Source organism: Peromyscus californicus, unplaced genomic scaffold (assembly GCF_007827085.1).
Source record: "Peromyscus californicus insignis strain IS unplaced genomic scaffold, ASM782708v3 Scaffold_4__1_contigs__length_199733344, whole genome shotgun sequence".
Taxonomy (NCBI): Eukaryota; Metazoa; Chordata; class Mammalia; order Rodentia; family Cricetidae; genus Peromyscus; species Peromyscus californicus.
Window position 1 is genome coordinate 94,537,120 of NW_026294562.1, and position 24,424 is coordinate 94,561,543.

Consider the following 24,424-nt stretch of genomic DNA (forward strand, 5'->3'; position numbering starts at 1 on the left):
CTTTGAACTGTCCTCGGTACTTCAGGGATTAAATATACATATAAAGTATTACTTTATATGTTATATATGCATATAAAAATATTTATATGTAAATATATAGTTATAATACATTACTTTATATATACCTATATAAAGTATATATATAAAGTATATATGTATATATATATATAAAGTAATAATGAAAATGGTGAGAACTATGCCTTCTTTTTCTTGTGAAGTGGAAGAAACTGACTTAAGGGGAAAAGCATGAAGAGGATTATTACAAATCCTTGCTCAAGCAGATCAAGGGTCCTGAAACTGATTCCTCAAGCCATCTCTGCCCACACGTCCCTTGGAAAGCCTTCTGTACAGCCAGGTGTGTGCACACCCCAGTCTGAAGAGTGTTGGTTTGAAGTATATTGAGTTTGAAGGCTCAGTTTTACCTCTTAACTAGAAACTCTCGGCTGGCAGTTGGAGATGCACCTCTGTAATACAGTAATTTCCCAGGCTCCTACCTCCTGAAGGCTAGGAGTACCAACACTGGCCTCATCCACTCATTTGCTGCTACACTCGTGAGAGATCAATAGGCTGACTGTTTTCAACAAGAAGCAGCACACTGCTGCTTACCTTAGTGGCCCCTGTTTCCATCCAGGCCATCAGGGTGATTGATTATTTAGTGTTAGTGTGGCTCTCTACAGTTTACACATGCTTCTTCCTGCTGCTTATGTTGCTAATTAGTTCTATGGAATCCATGGGATTGTCCATGGTAAATGGTTTAAATAGTGAACAAAACAGGAAAACTAACATTCTACCCTCTTCCCTCTCACATTACACAAATAGGTTCATAGTCTGTAAACTGCTCTTTTTCACTTAGTATATATTGGGGAGATTCTCTTAAGAAAAAGTACACTGTTGTATCTCAAAATATGGATGTTCTATTATTTTGTAAAATTCTCCCTATATATATTAAATATGTGAATTGTTTTAGGTCTTTCCTGTTAAAATCATTGGCTCAATAAATGTTCTTGTAAATATAGTTTTGTGCATTATGTTCGCATATCCATAAAATAAATTCTGAATGTTAGAATCGCTGGTCAGAGAGACTATATGTTACACATCTTGATAGGCTATCAATAATTTACCTGCTATAGGAAGGAGGTAAATATGACTCCTTGGGTCTGGAGAGAGGACTCAGCAGTTAAGAGTGCTTATACAGCCCCCACATTGGGCAACTCACAGCCACCTGTAACTCTAGCTCCCAGGACTCCAGTACCCTGGAAGTTTCCTGCTGGACCCTGGAAACCTGAACACACACACACACACACACACACACACACACACACACACACACACACCAAAAATAAATCTTTAAAGAAAGAAATAGAATTTGATGTAGCTGGAGAGTTTTCTCTCCGGGTCCTGCCAAGCCCCGGCAGTCCGACAGCCCACTTATAAAATAAACACACAGACGCTTATATTATTTAAACTGTTTGGCCTAATGGCTCAGGCTTCTAGCTATCTAGTTCTTACATCTTAAATTAATCCATTTCTATAAATCTATACCTTGCCATGTAACTCATGGCTTACCGGCATCTTCACATGCTGCTTGTCATGGCTGTGGCTGGCAGTGTCTCCCTCCGCCTTCCTGTTCTCTCAATTCTCCTCTCTGTTAGTCCTGCCTACTTCCTGTCTGGCTACTGGCCAATCAGTGTTTTATTTATTGACCAATCAGAGCAACACATTTGACATACAGACCATCCCACAGCAGTTTGACTATACCCTCATGAATGCAGGTTATCACATTTTAATTTATTCACATTGCTGTATAAAAATCAGCACCTCGGTTTTTGGATTGGGCTTTACTATTTTGCAAAGTTGAGTATCCTTTTATTTTTTAATAAAGTGTTCCATTTTTTGTTGAAAAATTTATTCCTAGTAGCATCACCAATGGAAATGTCCTAGCTGTTTTCAAAAGTAGAGGCTGATGATAAGCTAAAGTTCCAGAGTGTTCTTCAGCTCTGCCAGTTTTATTTTCTGGGGTCTTACCCTCCCTCACATGTCTAGTTCATGAAAAACACTTATTAAGCATGTATTATTTACAGAATATTGACAGGCATGCTTGGAAAGTCAGACTTCATTAGATGAGAAAATATCACTAAGTCTCCATTTGTGGGGCTATCCACTAAGGCAAAGACTCAAAGTCTTAGCACTTGACTCTTGCTTCTCCGTGAGTACACACCCCTGCCTAATTTTCCCATACTAAAACATATTAGCCTCAACTACCTGTTGGCTATGCAATGGAAATGCTCTAACCAAAAAGGCCTCTACTTGGGGCAGCCTCCAGTTAACAAATGGTCACTGCTACCTTGGAAGTGAAGAGTTCAGTGTCTGACCTGGATTCAGCCAGCAAAGGGAGTTCCAAGGCTAGCGTCCTTGTGCTGAGGTGACATGTCATCTAGTGCCTGCTGGCAGTTCTAGCCCATTTTTGTTTGTTTCTTTAGTTGGTTAGTTCATTTATAATTTGTTAGACTGAAAGGCTCATAGCTATAGGCCATTACTTACTGGTTAGTCCAAGTATCAGATGCAATTTCTCCTTCAACTGCTAAAAAAACAGGAAGTGGGTAGCCTGTGAGTGGGTTTTAGACATGGACTGCATGGACTCCACTTTCCAATGTAGCAGAGTCTAAGCTTGCTAGCACAAGTGAGTACAGTAAGCCAAGAGTTAACTTTCCAAGTGGTGGAGTGTTTGTGATGATTCTATTTTAGATCCCTTTCTCTTCCTCACAATCTCTTTGGTTTGAGAAATAGGGCAATTTCTTTGAGTACAATGGCACTCTCACCACACAGTGTTAGCTACTGAGCTCTTGGGTAGGCTTATAGGTGATCCTATAGGTGGACACTTAAAGCTTGCTAGAGATACAGGCTTAAGATAACATAGGCAATCTTTACTCTACATGATAATGCAAGAATGTAAAATGACAGCACAGGGTGATACTCCGCAAAATAGACTTTAATAATTAAGAAAAATCTATGTCCAAACGTCTCTGTTAAAACCCTAAATATGAAAACTCTCTGCTCATTGCAGACATACATAAAGGTGAAATAAATTCAGGGCAATGTTCATGTAGCACATTATAGAATGTTAGAAATAGGAAGGCAGCAAGATTGGTGGTGTTGTTGCTAACACCATGGTAAACATTACCAAGATTGGTTTTTGTAGTCCTACCTTCTTGCCCTAGCAGTGACTTTATGGAATGAGGGTCAGTGTTGTGTCCAGCAAACTTGCCCACTGTTTGCCAATTTTGATCTGCTTCCAGCATTGTATTATTGTGCCTTCTATGTCATGAGACACCTCTGAGAGTTCTTTGCAGGCATCCTTCCTCAGCAATATTTCCATCCTTTCTGGTACACCCCTTCACTTGTCAAATTTGCCTATACTACTTCCTTTGACTGTATGCAAATGAAGGAGTGTCAGGGTCCCCATTACAAACTATTTCTTCTGTTATTACACTCCGTTTGATTCAAATTTTACTTCTAGTATCAACATTTTCTTGTCTTTGCTGCACTTTTATCTTTGTTGACTAATTCCTTGGAGAGAAGGAGACCATGGATGAACAGACCATCAGATACTTAGTATCTAGGAACCAATACACTTTGAAAGAAGTGACCCAGCTGGTCATCGATCATAATGGGCATCTGTTTGGTGTGGGCTGCAAAGCCAGCAGTGAGGTTTGCAATTTTTATAATAATGTTTAATATAACATGGTGTGTGAAGTTTGAGCCGTGCTCTTGAGGGACTGATGTTGTTAGTTAAATCATGATAACTAAATATATGCTTATCAGGACTTTGCAAAGCAAAGAGTGCTATAATAAACTGCTGTCACATTACGCATATCACATATGAACTCCACTGTGACTGTCGTTTGTTTGGGCATAGTCAAGTGTAGACAGGCTCATCTTGCTAAGGCGTCTTAGAGGTGACTTGCAGGTGTAGCATTTCCTTTGTTCTCCCTATCAGGATAGGCTGCATGTCCTGTGATAAAGAATGACTTCTAAGTCCCAATGCTTAGCATCTTCCATTGAAAATTGCCTGGCATGAGTAAGAGTTGCTGCATTCTTAATCAGGGATCTGACTAAGAGAGGCTCTAGATCTTTGTAGGAACATAGTAGGAACTGGGATGGACTATGAGCATGATGGACTATGTAGGAACTCCCAAAAATGTGTCACCTAAAAGTGATATATTTATTCTGACAAAGTCACAAATTCTTCAAAGAGGGTAGAAATGTGAAATCCACAGTATCCAAGAGTTAACCTGGGGACATTTATTTGAACAGGACTGAGGTTACAGACTCAATGCAAAATGTCAGATTATATCTTTGCTAATGAGAGAATTAAATTGAGCCCAAGATGTGTATATCCAAAGTCTAGGAGCCTGGGTACTGTGAATTCTGACAGAAGTCAGGATGAAGCTGAGAAGTTGCAAGCCTTGGAGATCAGGACTCAGATCAGTGAGCTCTGAGACGATCAAGCATTTTAGATGGCTCTAGACTCCCATGGCTGCTACTTTAGCCCTGTGTATGCTCCCAGTTCTAGGACACCTAATAGAGATGACTTTTAAATTGGGCCTTGAAGGCAGTATAGGCCATGGTTGTCAGAAAGGGATGATAAATTAGGGGGCAGAGGAGAAATGAGTACAGCCAGTGTAGAGTACTCAGATGCTAGGGAAAAGGTAAGGGCAGAATAGAAGAGCTTGGGACTCAGTCTCCTAATGATCTCTTGTTATTACTATTCTGTTCTTGATGCTGATCTATTTTTAACCATGACTATATTAAACTCAATAAATCCTCCACAGTGTATTCAGATGGCTGCCCTTAATGTGCTCAGTCTTGTGGTTTTCTGTGTCATTAGTGCATAACACTTAAATCTACCTATGTACAAAGACTGCTTAGAATTGCTACATACCTGTGGTCTCATTTTAACCTAAAGGTGATCCAAACATCCTGTCCAAATGTTCTCTAACAGCCAGAATTAGAATAAAAAAATATTTAAGTCAAGCAGGAGCCATTTGAGCTTACATCTGTGTGTCTTGGCACATTAGATGGGATATTTGGAAAATAGTGTATAATGGCCAATTTTGGTTTGATACGGTCATAGCTGGGATAAAAACAGCACACTGAGTCAATTATAGCCAAATGGCCACATTATATAGAAATATTCCAGGCAAGAGCTTTCAAGTCAATGATCTATATTCTTTGACATACTGTTTACCTAAGTACCTGAGTGTGGGTGTTTTTCCTAGACATTTGGTGTTGGGTAGACTCACCTTTAGTGTTGGACCCCTAGCTTTTGGATAGTATCTTACCAGTTTCCTAAGAACAGTGCAAAAGAGGTCTTGGCTGCCTCAGAATTGCCATGTTGTAACCTTGGCACAAACAGACTACATTTATTCCTTCATGACTTGAGAGTGGTTTTCTCTAACCCTGTTCATATCATAAGTGATGCCATGTGGTAGTTAGCCACTGTGGGACAGGGAGTGTGCTCCAACAGACACCAGAGTTTTGCTACTTGCTCAGCTTTATAATTTTTATGTGTAACTTGCTGATTTGGGGAGAATATATTAGTAAGAAAGATGTTTAAGAATCTTTCAGTTATCTGAACTGTTTATAACACAAACATCTGTTTTTAATATTAGGGCAATACATTTTCTTCAGTGAGACCAACAAATGTATTAGAAATGATGAAAGAATGGAAAAATAACCCAGAAAGTGATGAGGACACCAAGACAGACGAGAAGCCTAAGCATCCTGTGACAGGAAAGTTGAAAAGTAGCCATACGAGGGAAAAGGTCCTTGATGTCAATGACAGTCCGTCTGCAAAGACAACAAAACAGGTAGGAAGAACCACCGTGGCAGGCTCCACTGCTCAGCACTGTCACGCACTGAGGACCTCTTTTGCAGCTCCATCATTTCACTGTTAGTTGGTAACAGAGGTCTGCATTATTCAGCAGGTGAGGTCCTTCTGCCTTCTAAGCCATGTGATTCAGCAGCAGGGCCTCATATTTAGGATCAGGGGCTATTCAGAGTGTGGCTGCCAACTTTTCTCTGTGAGAGAACGCATGCAGATTGAGCTTCCCTAATCTGAACATCCAGCAATTTCAGATGAAGGACACTCAGACTATAGTAAGTGCTATAGGCTTTGGGGCCCTATTAGCCTCTGTCATAACTACTCAGCTCTGAATGTACAGCCTGGACACTGCCGCAGACAGCAACGAGTGAACATGACTTCATTCCAGCTAAGCCTTTTCTGATGAAGCAGATGGTATGCCAGATTTGACCCATGGCTCCAAATTAATAAGTTTTGTACTCTATCCAGCTATAGAATTTAAAATTGGTTTATGTATTATATGCAAAATGTATTATTATATTATACAGTTATTTGTGTATTGTTTCATAAAAACCCAAGCTACAGAGGTTTGTTGGGTTACCTGATTAGATCTGAACACTTTCATGTCTGTGGAACAGTTTTGTTAACATGTTGATTCTAGATTGTAGATCTATTAACTGGATATCCAGATGGTTTGCCCAGACAAGCCCTTCCCAATTTTTTCTATATGTCAGTGTAAGTTTTTCCTGTTTGAGTTCTCTCTCCTGTGTCTGTGTCCTAGCTCTTACTTAAACTCTGCATCCTGTGCTCCGGAGAGTCCAGATTTCTGTATTTGTTGTTGCTTTCTAGTTCGCTGTAGCAGCAGATAGGCAGAGCACAAGGAGGACCGTCAGGGCGAGCCCTGACCCATGCCCAGGAATGTGCAGTCCTGCTGGCCCTACTCCTAGCCAAGATTCCTGGCAGAATCTTGCAGAAGGGGCCTGGGAGAGTGACCTCCTGGCTGGGAAGTTCTGTGTCTGCTGGACAGTAAATGCAGGATAAGAAGCTTAACATAGTGACTTAGATTGCGTGAAAAAATCACTCTTTTACGATACTGTAAACATAAGCTTATTGATTCCCTTCCTGTCTCATCTGACAACAACTCCTACGTTGCTTAGCACAATGTGTATTTTATATTCTCTTCAAAAATTACATCCTAAAACTCATGTTTACATTTCTTTTTGTTGAACATAGTTTGAAGATTTTCATGTTGGCTGACATGGTAGCGTATACATACACACAGTTACACATATACATACACACAGCTACACATATACACATCCATACATAAAGTGTGTGTGCATGTTTATATAATGCATATACACATGCATCTATATGTACACATATACAAATATACACACTGCAGCACAGATGTTCTGCAGTGCAGGGTTATATCTGTGTTTATCGGTGAATGTGACATAGACTTCCTCTGTGGGTCAAAGGCACTCCGTCTCCTTTCCCATTGCCCTGTCATGCTTTCTTCCCTGTCCCAGACGTCCTGCAAATCACAAGCTAATGTGTGTGACCTGTTCTGCTCTTGGCGACTTCAGCTAAGGAAGAAAGGGATTAGAATGTGAACTTTGTCATCTATTGACAGGACTTTAGTTATAAACCTGAGAATACAGCATTTCATTTCAGCAAGAACAGCTGTTCCGCACTCAGGGCTCACGTCAATGAGCAAGGGCTGGGCCACAGTAGCAGCGCCTCCCAGGATGGATAGAGAGCTTGCTGGCTGCAGGGCTTCTGTAGCTGTTCCTGCAATGCGCATAGCATTTTGCCTTCAGTGTCTTCTAAGGAACTTTCCCTTGCTTAGGCTTGTCTGTGATATCTTGGGAGGAATTTAATGCGGCATTTTTTCTGAAGTTTGTTGCCCTTTAAAAGAGACAGATTTCTCATATTTCATTGGCTTTTGCAAGTAAATATACTATTTTCCTAATTGTGCCAAAGTTTATGCTAAAAATTACTTCTAGTCTTTCAAATTTGTATTTACAATAAGTAGCAGAGTGTGGAAGTCCTAAAGTCAGTGGAATGAGTGGAGTGACATCACCAGGATTCCCAAAGCATGGGATCAAGACTGATCACCTCTGTTTTCCACAGAGCTGAACAACAACAACAACAACAACAAACCCCAAAACAAACAAAAAACCCAAACAAACAAACAACCCCCCCAAAAAAAACCCTCCACCTCCATTGCTAGTGTGAGAAAAGTGGTCTTCTTAGGACCACATTGCCCTCCTCCTCTCTCAGGAGGCACACTGTCCCCCCAGAGAGAAGTCACTAGGACCCAAGGTCTTTCCAGGGAGAAGAGAGAAGCAGGAAAGCAGCCACTCCCCCGCATTCAGAAACACTGCAGAGCAGCCCCCTCCGTCCTCAGTTCATGGGGAGCTTAGAGGGGAAATGGCAGCCAGAGAGAAACCAGAAAAGAGCTGAGCCTACTGAGGAGGCCAGTGCGGTGCTAGAGTGGAAGCTTTGTCTGTCAGCAGTGGCAGTTTGTCATTACTCCAGGTAATGACGTAGCCTACTGGCAAAGCTGGGATGGGTCCTAGAGGAGGTGGGTATTCTTCCAACCTTACTTCCCTAGAAGGCCAGACTCTAACATAGCCCCTCTCCATAGTCCAAGTCTGCCCAGTGACAGGAAAGCCCTTCCAGTGAATTCTGTGAGCATAAACAGTGTCGTCTGACCACACAGACCACTCCAGACCCTTCCCTGAGTGGGATCAGACCAAAGCTATTTAATTACTAACCAGGAGCTGGTTTGCTGCACCTGGGGATTTAAACAGTTCTTTCTGTGGCAGCAAAGAGAGGAGCACTACCAAGGCTGTGAATTACAGCTATTACAGGTGCTGGTTCTACCGCGCCTGAGAGTTTAAACAGTATTTCCCATGACTCCAAAAGCCACCTTCAGACTCACCAAGGGAGTAACAAGACTAACACAGTGGCCAGAAGTGCATGCTGTGGATTAGTGGATTAGTGGCAGTTGCCCACCCAGTGGCTCAGCCTAAATACAGAGCACAACCAATTGTCTTGCCAGAAAGCAGAATAAAGCCAGTGCAAAGGCAGCAACCTAGCCATCTAGAGATCTTGAAAGTAATCTCTGAGCCACCATCATAACACAAGCAGTGAAGGCTGCTGTTTTCAAACTGCCCAAAGAAGCCAAGGTAGCTGCTGCTTCAAATATGGAGGCCAGTGATGGAACATAGAATTACAAAGACAGTAGATCTCTAGTCAGTGGTGGTGCACATCTTTAATCCCAGCACTTCAGAGGCAGAGGCAGGCTAATCTCCAAGTTCAAGGCCAGCCTGGTCTACAGGGTGATTTCCAGGACAGCCAGTGCTACATAGAGAAACACTGTCTCAAAAAACAAAAACAAAAACAAAACAACAAAGACAGTATATCATCACAACCTCCAATAAAATCACAACAATGGACACAAAAGAAAGGGAGAACTATGTCATATCAGAAAAGAGAATTCACAAAATCTCTTAAAAATTCACTGAACCCAAGAATATATAGATGAAAAATGAAATTTGAAAATAATGCATGAATAAAACAAACAGTTTTGCAAAAGCAATCAAGAAAGAAAAGAAGGGACAGCAGAGAATGGGAGGGAGAGAGAGAGAGAGAGAGAGAGAGAGAGAGAGAGAGAGAGAGAACCTAAACAATGGATTAATTATATAATGAGCCAAGTAAAAATGCAATAGAAGCTTTAGCAGCTCAAAATGAGGAACAGTGAGATTGAAGACAGAACATTTGAAATTGGTCAGTCCAGTATCAGAGAGAGGCGGGGGGGGGGGGGGGGGGGGGGGGGGGGGGGGAGGAGTATGAAGAAAGCTTATAGGAGTTGTAGGCTACCATCAAGAGACCTAATCTATGTGTAATAGGAATTAAAGAAAGTAGAGAGAGAAGTAGAGCCAAAAAGCATATTTAAAGAAATCTAGGATGAGGACAAGTGCGATGGTTGCACATTTTTAATCTCGACACCCAGGAAGCAGAGACAGACAGATCTCTGTGAGTTCAAGGCCAGCCTGGTCTACATTATCAAGTTTCAGGACAGCTAGGTCTACATAGTGAGACTCCGTCTCAAAATTAAATAGATAAAGTAATTTTTAAAGTATCGAGAGGAATTTTCCATAATCTGAGGAAAAAGCCAATGTTTAGTCAAAGGAAGTTCACCTACCTGTACTCAGAAAGAACCCAAAGAGGACCTCCCATGTCACACAAAAAGACACTACCTAATATCGTGACAAAGCAGAACCCTAGGAGGAGCATAGGGAAGAAGTCATGTCATACAACCACAGAAGCCTACAGGCCAGGAGAGACAGGGTGATATTGCCAAAATGTTGAAAGGGAAAACCACCAACCAAGAGTGCCATCCTTGGAAAAGCTGCAACTTGGAAAGGAAGGAGAGAGGTAACTCTCTTAGACAAAAGAAAGCCGAGGGAGTTTATTAACATCAGTTAAGACACATCTAGCAAAAATGCCAAAGGGAAGTCTTCAAATTAAAAGGACACTAATGTGGAACACAAAAGTATCTGAAGATGCAAAACTCACAGGTCAAAGTAAAAATCCACACACCCCACACCTGAAAAACCCAACCAGCCGACCAACCAACTAGCCCTCCACACCAGGATTGTAAGATAAACCACTTATATTCCAGATGGGAATGTTAAAAGACAAAGCAAAGATAGTTACAATAACTAATATCAAAGAGATGTAAATAGAGACATCAGAAATTGAAAACGGGGGTGGGAGGGACGGAAATAGAGTTAAAATGTAGGGTAATTTTTTTTTTTAGTGATTGATGTTAAAGTTGTTATTTGTTTAAAATAACCTATAGTTACTAAAAGATATTTTGTGAGTCACTTTTCTTACTGCTTTAAGTAGCTGCCTGACAGAAACACTAGAAGTAAATGGAGGCTTAGCTTGTTCCTGGGTCAGGGGATGCAGCCTATCACAGCAGGCAGCAGAGCAGCTGAGGTGCTTAGCTGCTGAGAGTGGAACCTGTCAGATCATGGCAGCCCATAGACAGTAGACAGAGCTGGACCCAAACCAGAGGGGATCAAACTCTCAAGGCCCCGCCTTTAGTAGCCTGCTCTAACCATGGGGTCTACCTCCTAAAGGCTCAGTAACTTCCTAGAACAGCACCAGCACCAGGACCAAGTAAGTGTTCAAACAAATAAGCCTGCAGGGAACATTTCGGATCCGAGCCGTAGCAGATGTGTTTGGTAAGCCCCATAGTAACCACAGAATAAAAACCTACAATAAATACAAAATTAACAAAAAACTAAAGTGTAGTGATACAGAAAAATCACTTAACTGCAAAAGAAGTAGCTAATAGAGGAAGAAAGATGCAGAAGAGTCTATAAAAATGTCGAAATCTAGCAATAAAATGGCAGAAGTTTCTCCTACCAAGTTACTTTGAATGTAAGTAAATTAAGTTCTCCAACTAAAAGGTCTATGGCACATTGAAATAACACACACACACACACACACACACACACACACACACACACACACACACACACACACGTAGGATCCAAATATATGCAAGAGGCTTGCTTCAGTAAGGACCCACACAAATTGAACTGCATAGATGGAAACTAAAGAACAGGAGTGGCTAGAGTTCCATGAGATAAAATAGACTGCAAGTCAAAACTGTAAAAATGACAAAGGTATAGCCGGGCAGTGGTGGCGCATGCCTTTAATCCCAGCACTCAGGAGGCAGAGCCAGGCGGATCTCTGTGAGTCTGAGAGCAGCCTGGTCTACAGAGTGAGTTCCAGGACAGGCACCAAAACTACTCCGAGAAATCCTGTCTCAAAAGAAAAAAAACAAAACAAAACAAAAAACGACAAGGTAGTCAGTAGACAGTAGTAAGTCAGCACAGCATGCTCTAGTAATTGTAAGTGTGTATGCACTCGGCAAACATTGGAGCACACTGATATATGAAACAAGCATCAACAGACCAAAAGAAAGAGAGACACTGTGCTGTGCTAACACTAGGAGACCTTATAGCTCTGCTTTCATCAATGAGCAGGTCATCCAGAGAGAACAGCAATCAAGAAACACCAGATTTTGAAATCTACGTCTAGACTTTACAAAAAATTAACAAAATGGAAGGTGAGGGAATCCTTCCAGACTTATTCTTGGAAGCAAGCCTTTGCCTAATACTCAAAACAAGTAGGGTTCAATAAAAAAGGAAAGCCACAGGCCAAATCCCTGATGAAAATAGATGAAAAAAATCAACTAAATAGTAGGAAACTAAACCAACATCATTTTACAAAGATCTTTCACCATATCAGGGATTCATCCCAGTGATAGAAGAATTGTTCAATACATACAGTTCCGTAAATATGATGCCTGATATGAAAATAATCAATCACATGACAAAATAATCATTTAATAAATGCAGAAAAATCATTCAATAAAAATTAGCATAGTTTTGTGATGAAAAACCTCTTCCCAAGTTAAATATAGTAGGAGTACATCCAACATGATAAAGGCCATATGTGAAAATACACCAAACGAGGAAAATCAGACAATGTTCTATGATCTGGAGGAAGATAAGAGTGCCCACTTCAGCTGAAATGGTACTGGAAGCCCTAGCCAGAGCACCTAGGGAAGAGAAGAAAGCTAATGACACCCAAAACAGAAGGGAGCAAGTCCAAGCGCCCAATTGCAGATGGCATGATCTTGTTTATAAAAATTATAGAAATGCTAGGGAAGCTCCAAAATGGGAATCAGAAGCACACAGTGAATGCCACTTCTTTGCAGGAAAGAGTCACTCCAGCAGAAGAGCAGCCGCCCTTTGAAGTGGGTGGTGGGAAGGTGGTGAAGAGCTGTAAACAGGCTTGAGAAAACTCAGAGACTTTGGGAAGTGCAACAGAGAGCAGAAAAGAGTGCCCCAGAACCAGCAATTTGATAGAGGGTGGGGATAGAGGTAAAAGAAAGAAAAAGAGAGAAACTCACAAAATACAGTGACCATTGGCCTCCTTGCTATGCAAAAACAAAGGCTAAAAAGCTAAGTTTGGCACAGTGGTTAAGTGTGTTGGACCCCAAAGTTTAGGGTCTCAAGTGGGCGCCCCAAGAACCCAGACTCCAGTCCAGTTGATGCAACAGCACGAGTTTATTGAAGCTTCTGTACAGAAGGGCAAACTCTGCTCCCAAGAGCAAGAGCCGCATCTTACTGCAGCCATATGGAGGTTTTTAAAGGAAAACCCCACAAAACCCACAAGATTACAATTCCCATACAATTTCATGGCCTGTTGACAGGGTGATCACAGAGTGGGTACAGTCATGTCTGCATGCACATTCTTCCTGAAACCTTAAGGGGGTTATCAGGGCGGGAGTGGAGTTTACACAAAGGTCACAGTGGTCCTTCCTGGAATACCTGCAACTATCCCAGTCACAGTTGAGCACATCTCTTAACAGAAATCTTTTTACATTGTTACATTGTGGCAGGGGTGATTGAGTAGTGGCTAAGTCAGGTGGCCCTTGGAACTAGTTTTCTTTTTAGTTCCTTATTTCCTGGGGCTTGGGGGTATAAGCCTGAAGGGTTAGGGTCTTTCAAGTGCACTTGGTGCTCTTGTAGAGGATCCAGGTTTGGTTTCTAGAACCCATATGGTGGCTCCCAGCTGCCAGTAACATTAGTTCCTAGAGATCTACCATACTCTTCTGGCTCTGTAGGCACCAGGCACACACATATGCACATATAGGCATGCAGGCAAAAGACACATACGCATGAAATAAATCTAACAAAACAAAACAAAACCCAAAAATGCAGACCATCATTTAAGTCATTACTGTGGACTTGTACTTTGCATACTGGCCCTGGGAAAGTCCTTCTTTTGATACAGCATCCCTGTAACATTAGGAAGCCATTTTTAAGGTCCTGTCTGAGCTTACTGCCTGGGGAGTCAACGGTTTCGATATTTTCTCCATCTCCAGGAACTTATAGTCATAAATGAATCCAGTGAGTGATGGCCAATAGGTCTAGTATGGCTAAGGGAGAAATACTTTGAGTCAGAATCATTGAGAGTTCTTTGTAGTAGGAAGCTAGATAGGGATGCAAAAGGGAACAAAGGTCCCTTGCCCTCTAGGGCCATTTATTTGGGAACTTGATTAAGGGAGCTGGGGCAGGCTCAGAATGAGCCATTGCAAGTAATTATATGTGGTAACTAAGTTTCAGAACACCTGTCAGAAGGATGAGGGTGCCATGTGGGACCCACAGCTGTCCCCCATTTAATGTGGATGGTTGCAACTCCTTAGATACTCTTCATCCCTGGACAGCCATAGGAATGTGCAGAGAAAATAAAATGAAAGGCAACTATGGATTATTTTCCACCCCAGCCAGGACAGTTGAGTGTGGATTATAGTGGTATGCCCCAAAATAAAGAACGAAAAGACAAATGGAACTCAGCCTATAGGTGCTGCCCAAAGAGTACACAACCCAAGATTCTAGAAAGGTCTGTCCAGTACAAACAGAATTTTCATATCTCCTATAACATATACTTGAACTCAATGCTAGAAAGAGAACCAGTGGGTTTTTTTTGTAATTATTAAGACTTTTGGACCATACCTGCTTACTTTGAATATTTATGTCTAATGTTTTTCTCTTATTTCTTGCTTTCACAATTTAATTTTAATATTCTTCCAGCCTTAAATTATTTCCATTCCCCCTTTAAGAACACCTTTAATTGGATCATTTCCTCTTGTCTTCTTTTCCATTTGTTGTTTTATTTTCTTTTTCTATTTTTTTCATTTTTACATCTTTAAGTGACTATTCTCTCTTCTCCTTTCTCATCCACCTTTCATTTTCTCCTTTCTATATTCTTCATTCCCTCCCTCTCTTTACTCTTTATTAACTAGCATCTTTTTATTCATTCTATTCTATCTTTGCCCTCTCTCCTTTATTGTTATTGGTGTTGTGTTCATATTTGATTTGTTACTATATTATGACTGTTACTACAGTTTGTGTGCTTCTTATGAGTGGCACTGCTAATTGAGCTTAGTACCTTGAGAATTTTAAGGGGGAGGTTATTGCTGAGCTCACACCAGCCCAGATGTGACAAACTCCAATCCAGCTATGACTTAATCCCACTGAACTGTGGCAAATACTCTAATTTAAAAATTTAAAAGATCAAAACTCCCACACAATGGCTTAACCCCAGTGTTAAAATATCAATGTAGAAATATAGGAAATATGAAAAAGCAAGGCAACATGACCCCTACTACCCCACAATGTTGATTGTCCATAATATTGCAATTTAATGATACTGACGTGGATAAACTATTACACAAAGAATTTATAACATGAACTTAAAAATCAACAAACTCAAGGAGAATATGATGGGGCTAGGGAGATGGCTAGGAGAATAGTTCAATTAATAAAATGTTTGCAAAGTGATTGCCTTGCAAGCACAATAATTTGAGTTCAATCCCCAGAACTCACATAAGGAAGGAAGGAAGGAAGGAAGCCAGGCATGGTGTCTTTTGCTTGTGATCCAAACATTAGGAAATAGAGACAGATGGTTCCCTGGGGGGGGGGGGGGGTCAGTGTTCAGCCAACCAGCCAAGCTTACTTGGCAAGTTCTAGGCCAATGAGAGACCCTATCTTTAAAAAAAAAAAAAAAAAGGAGGACTAGGAGGAGGAGGAAGAGAAAGAAATGTGGGCAATACCCAAGGAATAGCACCCAAGGCTGTTCTTTGGACTCCACATGTATGTACACACAGAGAAAATATAAATAGACAGCTAAATGAAATAAGACAATTTAGTATATGAAAGAGCAATTCAGTAAAGAGAGATTCTGGAAAAAATCAAGTAAAAATCTTGGAAATGAAAGTTCAGTAAGTCAAATAAAAGGCTGAGTTAAAAACCTCGCCAATGACTGGATCAAGGGGGAGAATATCAAGGCTTAAAGGAAGATATATGAATTAGAACATTTAGATAGTATTACAATAAAAATAAAGTATAAGCAGAACATGATTAAAAAACAAGCTTGGGAATCTTGGCATAAACTCAGATGTAGAGATACAGAATAATGACATAGAAAATCTATTCAGTGAAATGAGAACATAACATTTCCCAAGTTGGGGGCAACATATGTACATCCAGACACAGAAAACATTAAGAACACCAAAGAGACATGACCAGAAAAAGAACCTCCCCATGCCATATTACACTTAGAATGCCAAGAGTACAAAAGGTGAGAATTGCCAAGTTGCTTATAAAGGCAACTATGTTAGAGTAACAGCAAATATCCAAGAAGAAACTCTAAAGGTCAGGAAGATATAGCATAATGTATTTCGAACTCTACAAAAATTAACTCAACCTACTTTATTATATCTGGCAAAATTATCCTTCAGGATGCAAAGGAAACAAAGACCTTCTATGTGGTGATATTTTATTTGTGCTCTAATAAATAAAGCTTGCCTGGAGATCAGAGGAAAAAGCCAGCCATCATAAGTAAACACAATAGGCATGCAATATTAGCACATGCCTTTAATCCTATCACTTGGAAAACAGGGATATGTCTGGATCTATGTGAGTTCAAGGCCATACTGGGAACAGAGCCAGGCCTTCCAACACTAGTTAACCATGGAGGTCTAGAGGTCTGTACAGACAGACAGGAAGTGACAGAACTGGGCAGGATGAGGAAGTGATGTAGCTGGACAGAGAGGGCAAATCAGATGGCAGAACAGCAAGGCATATAGGCATGGGTAGACAAAAAATATCTTGCTTTTGGAAACTGTGGAGTTGGTGAGGTGAGGTTAGCATGTGGCTGTTCCTATTCCTCTGATCTCTCTCAGGTTTTCACCCCTATATCTGGCTCCGTGTTTTCCATTAATAAGACCACTTAGAAATTTGTGTACACTTCTAGGCATAAACTAAAGTTATTTGTGATGACTGAGTCAGAATTGCAGATGATACTTATAGAATCTTGCACATAGAAGAGGAAGATAAACACATTATGAGAGCATGGGCAAGAATAAATTCAATTAGAACAATAGGTAAGCAAATTAGAAGAAGTAGGAAAGAATCAAACATTAGGAGAGCAAGAAAAATGCCAAGAACTAGTATATACTTTCCAATAATAACCCTAAGTATAATTGTCTTAAATATCCAATTTTAATCTGATTAGATTTAAAAAAAAAAAAAACAAGACCCAACTCTTTGCTGTCTGCAAGAAACCTATCTTGTGGGACATTCCATGTATTGACTGAAAGTGAAAGAATAGAAAATAATTTTCCAGGCAAATGAAAACTCAAGGAAACAGAAATAGCTATACAAATACATGATAAGAAGTAGATCAGGAAAAAAATCAGTCAGAAGAGGCAAATAAAGTTATTACATATTGACAAAGGCAGTAATCCACTAAAGAGAGCATGATGATTGTAAGTATATATGTACCAAATTTCATAAAAAAAACATAACTGGACCTAAAGAGAAAGATATACTCTCATACAACAATAGTAGAAAATTTCAGTATCCACTCTCACCAGTATATTGGTCATTGGGACAGAAAAAAACAATGATATCAGAGCTGACCTACATTATAGATCTAGTGGACTTGGTAGACATCCACAAAATATTCAATCCAATAGGTGCAGAGAACACATTCTTCTTAGAAGCTCATGGAATTTTCACCAAGCAGATTATATTGCAGGATATAAATAAGTTTGAACAAGTACAAACAAATTGAAGTAACTTATTGTTATCAGTAACTTATTTGATAATATTTGAATGAAACTAGAAAACTAACAGCTATAGCAATTACATAAACTACACAAACAAATGGAGACTGAACAATATACTTTTGAATGATAAATGGGTCATTGAAGAAATCAAGAGGAAAATGAAAAATTCCTAGAATTAAATGAAAACAAGAACATAGCATACCAGAAACTTCAGGATACAATTAAGACAGTTCTAAGAGAGAAATGTATAGCTATGAATGGTTACATTTTTTAAAAGAATCTGAGAGATCTCAAATAATTTATTGATGTATCTAGAGGTCTTAGAAAAATGAAAGCAAGCCAAACCTAAAACCAGTAAGGAAAAGAATTGATAAAGATTAGCTCACAAATGAATGAAATAGAAACTAAAAGAATAATACAAAGAACCAGTAAACAAAGAGAAACAAAGGATGAACCCTTAGCCAAATTCACCAAAAGAACAAAGGCCCAAGTTAATAAAACCAGGATAAAAGAGGAGTTAATCAAACAGATAGTGTGACTGGAGAGATGGCTCAGTGGTTAAGAACACTTACTGTTCTTCTGGTGGGCCAGAATTCAATTCCCCACACCTGCATGGTGCCTCACAACTGTCTATAACTCCAGTTCTAGGACATTTGATTCCATATTCTAGCCTTCATAGATACCAGGCATGTATGTGGTGCACAGACATGCATGGAGGCAAACTTTCCATATACATACAATAAAAATTTAATGAAAAATACAACTGAATTATTAGGGATTATTTTTAAATAATATTCCAATCAATTGAAAAATCTAGATGAACTGAACAATTTTCTGGCTAAATATGATCCTCTAAGATCAAACCAAAATGGCATATAACCATATAGGAGCTGAAGTAGTAAAGTCCTCCATCAATGAGAAGCCCTGGACCAGACCCTTAGAAGTCAAGTAACACCAATGTCTTTCATGCTATTTTATAAAACAGAAAGGCAAAGAATGCTGGAAGACTCATTATATGGAGCAAATATTATTCTCATAAAAAATTGGATAAGGATGTAACAAAAACAATGGCATAGACCAGTATCCTTGATGAACATAGATTTCAAATATTCAATAAAACCCTCATTAGCTGTTAAAAAGATCATAGCCCATGATGGAGTTGGTCTCATTCTAGAGATGTAAGAATTGTTCAACATGTACAAATCTACAAATGTAATATGGCACATGAACAGAATGAGGGGATTGCATGATAATCTCAATAGATTTTTTTAAAAAGCCTTTGACAAAATTCAATATCCTTTCATGATGAAAGATTAGAAAAAGCTAATAATAGAAATAATATACATCAATGAAATAAAGGCTGTGTATGATAGATGTATAGTCAACATTCTACTGCATAGAGAAAAACTGAAACCATTTATATGAAGTCAAGAATAAGACTAGAGTGTCAACTTTCACCCCCCTTGTTTAATATAATGTTTACACTCTTAACCAGAGCAGTTAGGCACAAGAAAAGCAATTAAAGGGATATAAATAGGAAAGGGAGGATTCAAATTATCCCTGTTATCAGTCTATATACTCCTATACTAAAAGACCCTAAAAGACTTACATTTGATAAACAATTTCAGCAAAGTAACAAGATACAAACTCAAGATAGAAAAATCAGTAGCTTTTCTGTACAACATAACAGATATTCTAAAAAAGAAACTAGGAATATAGTCTGTTCATAATAGCCTAAATCTATAATACCTAGGAATAAACCTAGCTAAGGAGGTGAACAATTTCTACAATGAAAAATAGACAACACTAAGAAAGAAATCAAAGACACTAGAGAGATGTTCCATCTTCATGGTTAGAAGAATTAATATTGTTAAAATGACCTCATTGTCCAGAGCAGTCTCTGAACTTAATGCAGCCTTCAGCATTGTTCCATTAACATTCTCTATAGAACTGAAATGCAATCCTAAAATTCTCATGGAAGCCCAAAAGATAGAATAGCTAAAGGATTCTAAACTAAGAGTAATGTTAGAAGAATTACAATACCTGATTTCTAATTATACTACAAAGCCATGCTGAATAAAACAGCATGTTTCCAGCACAGAAATAGGCATGTAGACAAATTGAATGAGTAAAGGTCCCAGACATAAACCCATTCAGGTACAGCCACTGGTTTCTAACAAATGCTCCAAAATTACACTGTAGAAAAGACAACCTCTAATAACAGAGCTGGGAAACCTAAATATTTTCCATATATTGGAGAATGAACTAGATCTGTGTCTTACCCTATACAAATCAACTCACAGTAAGTCTTGAAACTTGTAGTTGAAAACATAGGGAAACACTTAAAGATACAGGCACAAGTAGGGCTGAGTGTGACTCGGTAGAGTACCTGCCTTGAATGCACTAAGTCCATGTTTCCTTCCCTAACACCACATTGACTCAACATGGAAGCTCACATCTATGATTCTCAGTATTAGTTGAAGGTTATTCTTGGCTACATAAGGGGGTTTGAAGCTAGCCTGAGAAAAATGAGACATTGTCTTGACAGACAGGCATAGACAATGAGCCCAGTAGCTCAGCAAAAACTGACAAATGGTATTTGCATCAAATTTATGCACAGAAAATAGAACAATTAGTACAGTAAAGAGACAGCCTGCAGAATGGGCTTTGTAGCTGTTCTTTTGATGAGGGATTAATATGCATAATGCATAAAGATTCTCAAAAATTAAATGTAAAAGAACAAATAATCCAATTAATTAATGGGCAAGTGAACTAAACAGATATCCTCAAAAAAAGAAGTACAAAAGACTCACACAATGGCTTAGTGGCTAAAGGTGCTTGCTGTCAAGCCTGAGGACCTGATTTTGATCCCCAGAACCCATGCAGTAGGAGAGAACCAAATGTCACAAGTTGTCTACTGACTTTCACATATGCACAGTGGTGTACACACACACACACACACACACACACACACACACACACACACACACACAAATAAATATAATAAAAACTTTTAAAGTAAATGAAATAAAGTAACAATACATGAAAAATGTTAAGCAGCCTTAACTATCAGAGAAATGTAAATTAAAACTCCATCTGACCTTAGCCAGAATCCCTGTCATCAATAAAATAAAAGCAACAACTGCTAATGATAATACAGAGAAAAAGGTAACACATGTATACTGTTAGTGGGAACACAAGTTAGTAAATCACTGTGGAAACTGTATGGGAATTTCTCAAAGGCTCCCATGTGATCCAGCTGTACTACTCCCGTGTATACTCCTGAAGGAATCAAAGGCAGCACACAGTAGGTGTATCTGTACCTCTGTGTGTATTACAGCTCTAGTTACAATGGTCAAGTACAGAAAAGAAGTGAAGAAGAGTGAAAACCTGTGGTTCTCAGGAACGTGGACTGAATAATTGCAGATTGACACATATTAAAATTTTCACTTCAGTATGTGAAATTTACAGGAACAATGACATAAAAGAAAGCAAGGTACTATTAAGAAAGAAAAAGGGATCAGAGGAATTCATGAGGATGGCTAGGATAGACTGGGTGGTGACTAGGATCAAAGTATGTTATATCAGATATGTAAAAATATCACAAGAAAATGCATTATTTTGTGCAATTAATATATAAAAACGTCACTGAAGAAGTGTTTAAACTGTAAATGACACAGTAAAGCTGAAGAACATAAAACACAAAACAGAAGGAGGGTAAAACGTTAAGGTGACAGATAGATAGGCTAATTACCATAAGTTGATCATTACCCCGCATATCACAGATCAGCACACCAGATTATTCATGATAAATATGTACAAATAAAGTAAAATTCTGGAATGATAATCAGAAATACAGTAACCACATCCATATGGGATCATGCAGTGTGTCAAACTTAAAAGTGAAAATTTGAGTTTATTAAAAATTTTTCTGTGAATTTTGACATATTTTTATGGGAAAAGTTTTGCACATTAAGATTAGATTAGATTTTTATAGATAACTTGGTATAGGCATATAATTTGTACCTCCAAAACTAAGGAAATATAAATATGATTTATTTCCATTAAAATATTTGAAATTTGGCTTTAACTGAAAAGGAAGGTTCCTATCATGTCTGCCTTCCACTCTGTCATTTTTCCTTTCTGGGGAGTCTCAGAAGTCTGTTTTGAGTCCCCAAATTCTGTTTCTCAGAAGCCACGTAGTCACACCTTAAAGACACTGGCAGAACCCTCCTTGTTATTTAGCCTTTCTGGGTTTGTGGATTGTAGCATGATTATTCTTTACTTACAGCTAATATCTACTTATAATAATACCATGTTTGTCTTCCCTCACTCAGGATGATTTTTTTCTAGTTCCATCCATTTGCCTGCAAATTTCATGATGTTATTTTTTTAACAGCTGAGTAATACTCCATTGTGTAAATGTACCACATTTTCATTATCCAGTCTTCAGTTGAGGAACATCTAGGTTGTTTCCAGTTTCTGGATATTAAAAATAAAGCTACATAGTTGAGCAAGTGTCTTTGTGGTAGGATGGAGTGTCCTTTGGTAACTCCATTATACAAATTATATGCCCAGGAGTGGTATATCTGGATCTTGAGAAACTGCCATATTGATTTCCAAAGAAGCTGTACAAGTTTACACTCCCACCAGCAATGGAGGAGTGTTCCCCCTTGTTCCACATCCTCAACAGCATGAGCTATCACTAGTATTTTTGATCTTAGCCATTCTGACAAGTATAAGATGGAATCTCAGAGTCCTTTTGATTTGCATTTTCCTGATGGCTAAGGATGTTGAACATTTCTTCAAGTGCTTCTTGACAATTTGAGATTCTTCTGTTGAGAATTCTGATGGAGACAGATGCAGAGTCCCACAGCCAAACATTAAGCAGAACTCAGCAAATCCTGCAAAAGAAGGGGAGGAGGAATTGCAGGAACCAGAAGGGTCAAGAACACCACCAGAAAACCTACAGAATCAACTAACTTGGACTCATAGATGCTGTGGAATAATCTTTTGTTTACTGTAAATATGTATTGCTCTCATTGTTAATAAAGAACTGACTGTCCAATAGCTAGGCAGGATTTTCAGGGCAGAGAGAATGCTGGGAAGAAGAGAGAAGTCTAAAAATCACGAGGAGATGCGGAGAGAAGGAAATGAACTTGCCATGCTGAGAAAAGGTGCCAAGCTATGTGGCAGAGCGTAAATAAGAAATATGGGTTAGTTTAAAATGTAAGAGCTAGTTAGTAACAAGCCTGAGCCATTAGCTAAGCATTTATAATTAATATTAAGTCTCTGTGGGATTATTTGGGAATTGACTAAGGGAAAGAAAAGTCCACCTAAACATAGGGCTCACTGAAACTGAACTGACAATCAGAGAGCCTGCATGGGTCTGACCAAAGCCCTCTGCATATATATTATAGTTGTGTAGCTTAGTGTTTTTGTGGGACTCCCAGCAGAGGGAGCAGGGCTGTTTCTGTCACTTTTGCCTGCTTTTAGGACCCTTTTCTTCCTACTGGGTTGCCTCAACCAGCTTTAATATGAGGGGAGGGGCCTTGTCTTATTGCAACTTGATATGCCATGTTTGGTTGATGTCCCTAGAGGCCTACCCTTTTCTGAATAGAAACGGAGGAGGAGTGGATGAGAAAGGAGAGGGTTTGGGAGGAGAGGGGAGAAACTGAGGTTGAGATATAATATATTAGTGTGGTGATATTGTGTTCCCTAAAATATTGTGCACCCTAATAAACTTATCTGGGGTCAGAGAACAGAACAGCCACTAGATACAGAGGCCAGAAAATGGTGGCACACACACCTTTAATCCTAGCATTCCAGAGGCCACACTGGAAACAGCCAGGCATGGTTACTCATGCCTTTAATCCCAGGAAGTGATGGCAGAAAGCAGAAAGGTATTTAAGGAGTGAGGACGATTAACTAGAGCTGGTTAGGCTTTTGAGCAACAGTTAGCTGAGATTCATTCTGGATGAGGACTCAGAGGCTTCCAGTCTGAGGAAACAGGATCAGCTGAGGAACTGGCGAGGTGAGGAAGCTGTGGCTTGTTCTGCTTCTCTGATCTTCCAGCATTCACCCCAATACCTGGCCCTGGGTTTGATTTTATTAATAAGACCCTTTAAGATTCATGCTACATATGAGAGAATAAACTAATACAAAACAAATAATCACAATAAAAGAAATATGCATCATAAGTGCATTTTAGTCATATAACTTGGAAAGAAAAATTATGAGTTAATAATAAAAAAAAGACAATGGCAGAACAGAGAAAGTGAAAATTTGTTTAAAACAAGAGCAGCCAAACTGAGGACCTTCCTCTTTCCCTAAGTAACAGTGTTCTACCTCCACTCACCTTGGGCATGGTGGGAAGAAGTACAGAGGAGGTCTCACCCTATACTTCTTCAAATTTGTTTTCAAATGAGTGGCACTTGACAAGGCACTTTATGATGATACTTTCATGATGAAAAAGTCAAGCTTTCTTGTAATTTTAGTTGAATAGCATGAAACATTTTCTTTCCTGAAAAATTAAATTTTAGCTTCTGAGTCCAAAAGAATCGGTTATAATGTGAAAATCTGATGGTATTTCCATAATTTCGTCCATTTTCATATTCTAGTATTGAAGTATTGCTATAGGGCATCTGTATCTGTACTGTCTAGTTTCAATTAAGAAATTTTTTCCATAATGTCAGGTTGTAGGTAAGCCTGCAGGACATTTTCATAATTAGTTATTGATAGGGGAGGGACCAGCCCATTGTGGGTGGTGCCATTCCTGGGCTGGTGGTCCTGAGTTCTACAAGAAAGCAGGCTGAGCAAGCCATGGG

General features: G+C 39.3%; 1 protein-coding gene across 5 annotated transcripts in view; it reads left to right on the top strand.

Moving 5' to 3' along the window:
• The window catches only part of Stk33 (serine/threonine kinase 33), a 173,898-nt gene that overhangs the window by 135,336 nt on the left and 14,138 nt on the right, over positions 1 to 24,424 (top strand). For 4 of the 5 annotated variants that reach the window (XM_052711984.1, XM_052711983.1, XM_052711985.1 and 1 more), the window contains one exon: positions 5,673 to 5,870. The exons of the other annotated variant lie outside the window; for it this stretch is intronic. In XM_052711984.1, the coding sequence (XP_052567944.1) occupies positions 5,673 to 5,870 (198 nt within the window). The remainder of the gene's footprint in view (positions 1 to 5,672; positions 5,871 to 24,424) is intronic. 5 annotated transcript variants of the gene reach the window in all.